Source organism: Podarcis liolepis, assembly GCF_965112155.1.
Source record: "Podarcis liolepis genome assembly, chromosome: 17".
Taxonomy (NCBI): Eukaryota; Metazoa; Chordata; class Lepidosauria; order Squamata; family Lacertidae; genus Podarcis; species Podarcis liolepis.
The window spans coordinates 10,548,260-10,557,230 of record NC_139571.1 but is presented as its reverse complement, the minus strand read 5'-3'; the positions used below and the strand labels follow the sequence as shown (position 1 = coordinate 10,557,230).

At 50.1% G+C, this 8,971-nt stretch overlaps 1 protein-coding gene across 1 annotated transcript in view; it reads left to right on the top strand.

Moving 5' to 3' along the window:
• Positions 1-5,164: 5,164 nt before the first annotated feature.
• Positions 5,165-8,971, top strand: part of LDLR (low density lipoprotein receptor) — a 33,112-nt gene continuing 29,305 nt past the window's right edge. Inside the window, exon 1 of the mRNA XM_083482964.1 lies at positions 5,165-5,469. Within this exon, the coding sequence (XP_083339090.1) occupies positions 5,397-5,469 (73 nt within the window). The 5' untranslated portion in view covers positions 5,165-5,396. The remainder of the gene's footprint in view (positions 5,470-8,971) is intronic.

The following is an 8,971-nucleotide window of genomic DNA, read 5'->3' as shown; positions in this document are numbered from 1 at the left end:
ATCCTGAGGATCCATGTGGATCCATGCTTTGTAACCACGTTTTTGCACCACTGCGGCCCCAGGCAACAGTGGGTGCGTGATTTTTTTGGTGCAAGCTGTAGCCATGGACATGCTATGTGATCTGATGGTGAATTTGGGGTGACCCAGTGCAAAAATCCCGAGGATCCATGTGGATCCGAGCTTTGTAACCAGGCTCTCTGTCCCTCTCTTCTCTCCACTCAGCGGCTCTTCTGCCGCTTTGCTGTTTCAAAGCGAGCAAAGCGAGCCACGGAGGAGGGAAGGAAGGGGAACCATGGATCCTCTGCTCACGACTGCAGCAGATCCCCCCCGCCACCCGCAGGCATTCGCTCCATAACACGCACAGACATTTCCCCTTACTTTCTAGGAGGAAAAGAGTGAGTGCTATGGAGCAAAAAATACGGTTATTTCCAGCCATTTGAAGTCAACCCTGGGGAGTAGAAGGTTTGAGAACCCATGAATTAGGCAACACTTGGGCTACTGTTGGGTTCACTACAATTAGGAATCAAAAAATTCCTGCGTTGCTGCTATATTGATCAATATTGATTTTGGAATACAGCAATTCCCTCCTCTCCTTTTCCTTTGTGTGTGTCCCTACATCTCGGTGCCCTTCAAATATTGTTGGAGTACAGCTCCCATAATCCCTGACCACCGGCCATGCCAACTGCAGCTATTAGGAGTTGTAGTACAATAAATATCTAAGGGTCACCACGTTGACTATCTGCACTATATGAAGCTCTCATTGTCAATTGGCAATAAGTCACTCTGTGGGTTTAACCACAGAGCCTAGGACTTGCTGATCAGAAGGTCAGCGGTTCGAATCCCCGCGACTGGGTGAGTTCCCGTTGCTCGGTCCCTGCTCCTGCCAACCTAGCAGTTCGAAAGCACGTCAGAGTGCAAGTAGATAAATAGGTACTGCTCTGGTGGGAAAGTAAACAGCATTTCCGTGCACTGCTCTGGTTCGCCAGAAGTGGCTTAGTCATGCTGGCCACATGACCCGGAAGCTGTACACCGGCTCCCTCAGCCAATAAAGCGAAATGAGTGCCGCAACCCCAGAGTTGGTCATGACTGGACCTAATGATCAGGGGTCCCTTTACCTTTACACATAGGCGCCGACTCCATGGGGCCTGAGGGGGCTCGAGCCCCCTCAAAAATTCGTTTGGGGGCTCAGCCCCCCCAATAATCTCGGGCGGCGGTGGGCGCGTCCGCGGCTTTTATAGGGCGCCCGGCGCGCACCAGCTCGATAACGGGCACCGGCGCGGCGGGGGGCGCCGGGCCGGGGGAGGGGGCGGCCGGCCTGTCTCCTTGGCAACCCCATTGAGCAGCGCCGGCTCCCCCGGGAGGGCCATCCCCCCGCGCCGCCGATCGCCAACACCGCCGACGCTGTGGCTGCCCGAGCCTGAGCCCGAGCCAGAGCCCGAGCCAAAGCCCGAGCCCGTCAGTCAGTCAGGAAGGAAGGAAGGAAGGAAGGAAGGAGAAATGGGGAGGGAGACGAGGGAGGAAAATTGCGCGCAGGGTGAAGAAAGGAGAAGGGCGAACGAGACGAGCTTCCAACCCAAAAAAGGGCTGGAAGACTGGGAGGATGAAGGATCGGGAAAGAAAGCGACGCCTTCCCCGCCCGCGACGTCGCCCGCTTGTCATTGGCAGCACAGCGGGCGCCCAGAGGGCAGGGCCGCTCCACAGCCGCGGAGGACAGCTGCGTGGCTAGCAAGGTGCGCCGCGTAGAGCGCGGCCCTTGTGTGGCCCGGTGGCCAGGCAAGCTCGGGCGGGGACCCCCATGCGAATCTAAGACGGGAGAAGAGGGCAGAGCAAAGGGGGTCCCTTCCCCAACCTCCGGCTCTGAGACTTCCCTGCGCCCCAGAAAAGCGAAAGGATTTTCTCTTCTTCTTTTTTTATAAATATTTTATTAAGTTTTCAAATACAAAGTTAGAAACATACACTGAAGAAAAAAGTAAAAGAACAAGAAAAAGAAAAAGAAAAAAAGAAAAAGAAGAAAAGAAAACCAACCATTCAACACATTTTTTATATAACTAACTGGACTTCCTCGCATCTCCCTTACCCTGCATTCTTTATAATAAAGATATCAGCAAATTATTACCTTGTTTCGTACCTTATTTTGTACTTTTCAAATACTATACCTCTAAATTTAACATACTTTTCATCAGTTACTTATATCTTAAATTAAACATAGTATTACCTTAGATTTTGACCTTTTCTTACTTAAAATATAATTTCCTGTTTCCCAAATCTAATTGCTGAAGCTATAGTTTCCGAATCGTGTAAATTTTTAACATTCATACAACTTATATTGTTTTTGTAAATAGTCCTTAAATTTTTTCCAGTCCTCTTCCGTTGTTTCTTCTCCCAAATCTCGGATTCTGCCAGTCATTTCAGCCAGTTCCATGTAGTCCATCGATTGCGTCTGCCACTCTTCCAGTGTGGGCAAATCTTGTGTCTTCCAATATTTTGCGATAAGTATTCTTGCTGCTGTAGTTGCATACATAAAGAAAGTTCTATCCTTTAACACTTTCTGGCCAACAATGCCCAAGAGGAAGGCCTCTGGTTTCTTGGGAAAGGTATACTTAAATACCTTTTTTAACTCATTATAGATCATTTCCCAGAAGGCCTTCACTTTTGGACAAGTCCACCAGAGGTGAAAGAATGTCCCTTCAGCCTCCTTACATTTCCAACATTTATTATCAGACAGGTGATATATTTTTGCAAGCTTGACTGGGGTCATGTACCACCTATAAATCATTTTCATAATATTTTCCTTCAAGGCATTACATGCCGTGAATTTCATTCCGGTGGTCCATAACCTTTCCCAGTCCTCAAACATGATGTTATACCCAATATCCTGAGCCCATTTTATCATGGCTGATTTGACTGTCTCATCCTGAGTGATTTTCTCTTCAACCTGCCCTCCATCCTCTTGCAGAAAACTCTTTGCCTGCCCTGCCCGTATCTCGTTTTTGCTTTTTAATTCCACACACGCACCCTTCGGACTTCGTGGCAATCGGGCGCGCGGGTGCGTTTCCTAAGAGAGTGAGGACCCCCGCCTCCTCCCCACCTGCTCCCTCGCCAGCCAGCCAGCCGCGCGCCCTAGCCGGAGAGCGCCGGCCGTCCCCGTCGCCCAATCGGCTGGATCTCCCTTCAGCAGGCCGTGCTCACAACTCGGCCCAGGGACCCCCAGCAGCGGATCTCCGGCTCAGCTGAAGAATCCGGCAACAAGCCCCCTCCTCCCCAATTGCTCCGCCGAAATACGCTCCAGAACCCCCCAGATAGGTCGCCGGCCGCCAAGTCTAGTGGCGCCCTGAGCGAGGGTCTCTCCCCAACACCGCCACCTCGAACTGCGTTCTCCCGGCTACCCGAGCGAACCAGCGGCAGGACCCCGGTATGGGCCCCCCCAATATTTTTTATAAGTCGGCGCCCCTGCCTTTACACGACATCATGAAGCCAGTCAGATTTTGGCAGGAGTGATGGCACTGAAGGCAAACTCATGGCTTGTCTGCATTTGGACATTGTCCGCATGAGCTCAGTTTGTAAAGCATTGAGACTCTTAATCTCGGGGTTCTGGGTTCGTGTCCCACATGGGGCAAAAGATACTGTACCTGCGTTGCAGGGGGTTGGACTAAATGACCCGGGGGGGGGGTTCCTTCCAACTGTGATTCTGATTCAATCGTAGTAGTCCACACCCAAAGGTATTCGGATTGGTAGTTGAGCAGCAGCTTCAGTCTCTCTTTCCTGTTCACGCCAGGAGGCGTTGCCTTTTTGTATCTGCCATCTAATTTATTGATTCTTTTATGCCACTTAAGTACTGACAGGGCATGCGTACTTTTTCTTCTTTTCGATTGCCCTGCCCAAGAAGTGTGCAAAAAGCACAAAGTCATGCAATCGTGTGTGAGGAAAAAAGCACGAAAGTCATGCAATCGTGAGTGACGGCCAGTGTTAAAAGTTTCGTTGCATTACTGCAATGTTTTCTTTCCGGCCGCGCTTGCAAGACTGAAGGAGGATCTCTCCATTCATACCGGAGCAAATTACGAGACCCCCTGAGCTGCTCCTTCCTCTGTGTTTAAAAAGAAGCAGCCTCTGCAGCTCCTCTCTCACGCCAGAGCCCGAGCCCCACCTTTCTCGGTCCCAAAACGCGGTGGGATAGAATCCCAGAACTGTCGAGTTGGAAGGGGGGCCCTCCCAGGGTCATCTAGTCCAACCGCCCGCCTGCAATGCACGGAGGTGTCAAATGCGTTTTGGCGTGTTATAGGAATTCTTAGGTCTCAAATATCGAATAAATGTTGATGATTGCACAAGGTAAGCACACATACATAAGTATGTAAATTACACGTCTAAAATAGTACGGGAGAGCAATCCACCCAAAAGCCATCTTGGCTCCCCTAAAGACTCTCAATATTTCCTCTGCCTCCTTAATTCCCCCTGCCTGAGAACAAGTAGGCAGATCGCAAACGGGAAATTTCTGAATTGATTCCTCTTCTTAAGATCCTCCCTTGTATTAATTGTCATTGTTTGCCCAGATAATTATAATAATTTATTATTTATACCTCGCCCAATGCTCTGCATTGAGGGATGTTCGATGGGCATCCCGGTTGTCTTATCAAATGCCAATGTTTTGTGCAAACTGTGTTTGGAACTCTGTGAAGCTTGCTAAATCCTCAGGAACAATATCCCTTGGCCTGATGTAATTTCTATTTGTAGAAGGGATGTCCTTCTTCTCCCATGCCAAAATGCAAACCCTTAAAAGAGATGTTTCTTTTTGGTTCTGGGTCTCTCTTGCCTCCTTGCCAGGAGAGGAAGGGAGCTCTGCTGCAACAGAAAAAATAAAGATCTGCCTTACTTCCATCCCTTCATCTCTGACCCATGGGGGACTCAAAGTCCCATTCGGCAGCAAAAGCCAACCTCCCCTACTTTTCTAGATCAGGCGCATAGGGCGAAACCAGGAAGAGAAACGCTCGCGCGCGCTCACGCCCACCCTGGGCGCAAAGCAAGGCGGATATTCTCTACCCCACCCAAAGAGGGCGGGGTGGGGAGAAGGACCGGGGAAAGAAGGGTTAACTCGCTGACGTCACATGGTGCGTTCGCAACTCCTCCCCCACGCGCTTGAATTGGGGAGGTTTGAAAATCACCCCATTGGAAGCTCCTCCCCCGCGCCGCTTGAATGGGGGAGCCGCGAGGAGAGGATGCTACAAATCTGGTTCAGCAGGGCGAGCGCGCGCACGTGCGGAGAAGCGGCGCTTAGGGACCCATCGCCGGGCAGCCTCCCCGTTTGCGCGCCGCGGCTCTCCCTGCTTTACTCTCCCGGTGGGATCGAGGACAAGGGACGCGCAAATTAAGTAGCAGCAAGCAAGCAGCCCGAGGGAGCCACGATGAGTCCCGGTGGATTGCAAACGCCTTTGCTAGCCTTGGCGGTCGTGCTCTGCGCCCAAGTTTCTGGAAACGGTAAGCACCCTAATCCCGATCTCAGTATATGTATATATATATATATATGGGACGTTGCGGAACGGGAGGGCTGGACGTTGCTCTTTAAAAGAAGATCAGGTAGCAAAAGGCTTCCCTTCCCAGTTAAGGGTGGGTGGGTTGCCTGGCAGGGACGGGGGCCAGGGAAATGTATATATGTATTTATCTACTTTATTGCATTCGCATCCCCACTTTTCCTCCCAAGAAGCTTACGGTGGCGCGCATCCTGCCGCTCCCCATTTTATCCTCACAACAACCCAGCGAGGTAGGGCCGGTCCTCCCGTGGTTCAGCCTGCTTCTCCCAAGGTCTGGGTGGGGTGTGTGTGTGCCTTTTTGTGACTCCGGTTCCCGCAGCCCTCCCTTGAGTCCGCTTCTTTTAAACGGGGGTGTTCTAAACAAGGGCATCTCGAAGTAGCAACCCTCCCCAGATATCGGGCTCCTAAATAGTGTCGACCGGAAACTGAATTATTGGGCTACAAATAGTTTTCTTTGCTCCCCCCCCCCTTGTTCTGCCCACCCCACAGCATCCTCTACTTTTGATTCCTCAGGTCTGAACTTTGGTGAGCTTAGGAGGGGCTGCTGGTGCCCGACCCCTTCCTCCCCCCCCACCTGAGCGTGATATCTCTTCCATACCTGTTTCAGGGCTGGGCCCAGTGGAAGGACTGGGTCTGCTGCTGCTGTTTGCCCCGCCCTGAGCTTATAAGGGCGGCTCCTTCCCCGCCATCACACTGCCATCCATCCTTCAGGAGCAAGACCTCCCAAGCCAAAGCATCCCTTTAATGGCTTCAGGGTGGGGGCCTTAGCCTGGGATGTGTGTGCCACTATATTTTGTATTTTGCACTTTCCTACTGTAAATTTAATAAATAGCAATGATAGTATTGGGTGAAATAGATTCCCTACCTAGGGATGAATTATTACCTGGCAGCCTTTACTGTTCTGTTAATGAGCAACCTTCCCTGGGGTAGGTTGAGGTTCTTAAATTGATTTCTCGATAGGACCCCACAGGATTATTTTGCTCCTCCTTTCATTATTTCCTTTTCTTTTGCTCATTTAAAGACACAGATCTTCCCTGTGAGGAAGCACATTTTTTTTCTTGCCCCCCCCCAAAGGAGGGGTCAGGCATGCACATGGAAAGAAGTAGTTAAAACTTGATTTTGAGAAGAAGCGAAGGCACATGCATGGAACTCTTCATTAGGGTTGCTAGCCTAGGCTCCAAATGGGACCCTTTTACCAGGAGGGGATTGTGTGTAAAACAATATTGGGGGGGGGGGTGGCGAGGCGGAGAAAGCAAGAATGTTTGGAAATGCTGCGGAGTGTCTTGTGTCTGGGAAACCGATGGTGGTTTGATGGCAGAGAGGAATGGCACCTCCTGGCGTGTTTGCATATTTTAAATAAGACCTGGGGAAAGGAACGACCACAAGCCCTTTTGTTTTTAAAGGGGTATGGATCTCAGGACATGCAATGGTGTCATTTGCCTCTTTGGAAGTAGCAACTACTAGGGTGGAAGAAGGGATAGGCAGGGGAGCGAGTGTCAGTGTTGGGTGGGGTTTATCGGAAGGTGCATGTTAGAAAGCGAGGCACCTCTGCTCTTCAGCGGCACAAAGTCCAGCCAACCCGCTACCCGGCCCTCGCCCATTCGTTCCCCTTCCCCACATGCTCTGCTTCCCCATTGGCTTGTGGGCGAAACGGGCCATTTGTCGGCTTCTTTGCAATCCTCCAATGGGTGTCAGAGAAAGAAACACCCTCTCGGCTCGGCTTGGGAAGGCACCTCTGGCAAACGTGGGCTAAACTTCTTTTAATGTGAAGGATTCTCTGACTGTTTTGTTTCTGTTTGGACACTTCAGCCTATCTGCCTCTGCTAATTTCACCTCTGTCATCCTGAACTAACCCTGTAATCTGGTGTCTCGATGTGACAGCGAAGGAAATGTTTCTGTTTGTGTCAAAGGGAGCGCAAGATGTGTGGCATCCTGGGCTCATATGGCGTGTTCACACATTACATTCAACAAGTGTACAATCCGTCTTTCTATGTACACAGTTAGCTGAGTGGTATGCTTGTAGCTGTGCAAACCAACAAATACAGACATTTGCATGTGTAGAGACAGCCTCTCTATCTGTTCGGTGTAAGAAGCCTATGATGTCTTGCCAGTTTTTGATTGCAACTTAAATTTAAGTTTAACTGGTTATACAAGACGCCGAACCGATGTAGAAATGAATGGCATCACTCCCATTAGGAGTGACCTAGATCCTTGCTGTTATTCCAAAAGCTTAACACCGTGCAAAGTTTTCATAGTTGCATGTCCGTCTTTTAATGTGAAAGGCAGCATATCTCCTGCCATGCAGCTGTTAATTATTGAGGGACAGCGTTTCTGCCCCCTTGGGAGCAAAGTTCTGAAGGACGGTAGCACCAGGTTTGGCTGCGTCCTGGGTATTTGCTTTAAAAACTTTGCTGTGAACTTCAGTCATGTTTGCAAAAGGAGGTTGTTGGACATTGTAGAGAAACTTCACTTTGAAACCCCTTTTCGCCATTCTGGTAATATTAAGGTGCGACTCCCAGAGCATGGCTTCCTCTTTAAGTCCTCTCCAGTCTGGTGCCTCCCAGGTGTTTTTGCACTAACAGGTTCCCTTTTCCCACCTTCATCCTGAGCAGCAATCAATGTTTGCAAGTTGCTCCTGGTCAACCTTCTCTCAACCCTCCGAGGAATGTTGCTAGCCCTAGAATCAAAGGAGGAAATGGGTAATTGTGAAGAAGAAGCAGGAATGCCGATCCATCTGCCCTGCCCAAACCACGCTGTGATGCAGAGACCATCGTAAATGGTGTGGCCTTCCTGTTTGCATGTTATGTGTGCTAGGTAGAGAGGTTGGTCTGACCTCTTATGATGCATACTCCAGCCATTTGTTGTCAAGAGCGATACTTCTTAGTTAGCAGCTTGTACAGTCGTACCTTGGTTGTCGAACGCCTTGGTACTCATACGTTTTGGCTCCCGAACGCTGCAAACCCGGAAGTGAGTGTTCTGGTTTGCAAACGTTCTTTGGAACCTGAACGTCCAACGCTGCTTCTGCAGCTTCCGATTGAGTGCAGGAAGCTCCTGCAGCCAATCGGAAGCAGCGCCTTGGTTTATGAATGTTTTCGGAAGTCAAACAGACTTCTGGAACGGATTAAGTTCAACAACCAAGGTACCACTGTTTCGCTTTGGGTAGGGCAACATATTGGTGCTTTTGCTACTTCTTGGAGTCTAGAATCCTAACTGTACTTCCCTGGATTCAAATCTCTTCCAATACCCGTGGTTAAAATCGGGGGCCGTATGTGCCTATGCTGTACGTTCTTGACTCATTCTTACAACAGCTTTGAGGTTAGATCAGGTGATATTTGAGCTCACCCATGCCCAGTACACCACTAACCACTGAAAACTTCCAGACTTGGATTGGGTGACTTGTTGTGGTCAGACAACAGCCCGGGGTCACCTTCCAGCAGAAAGAAACCTCT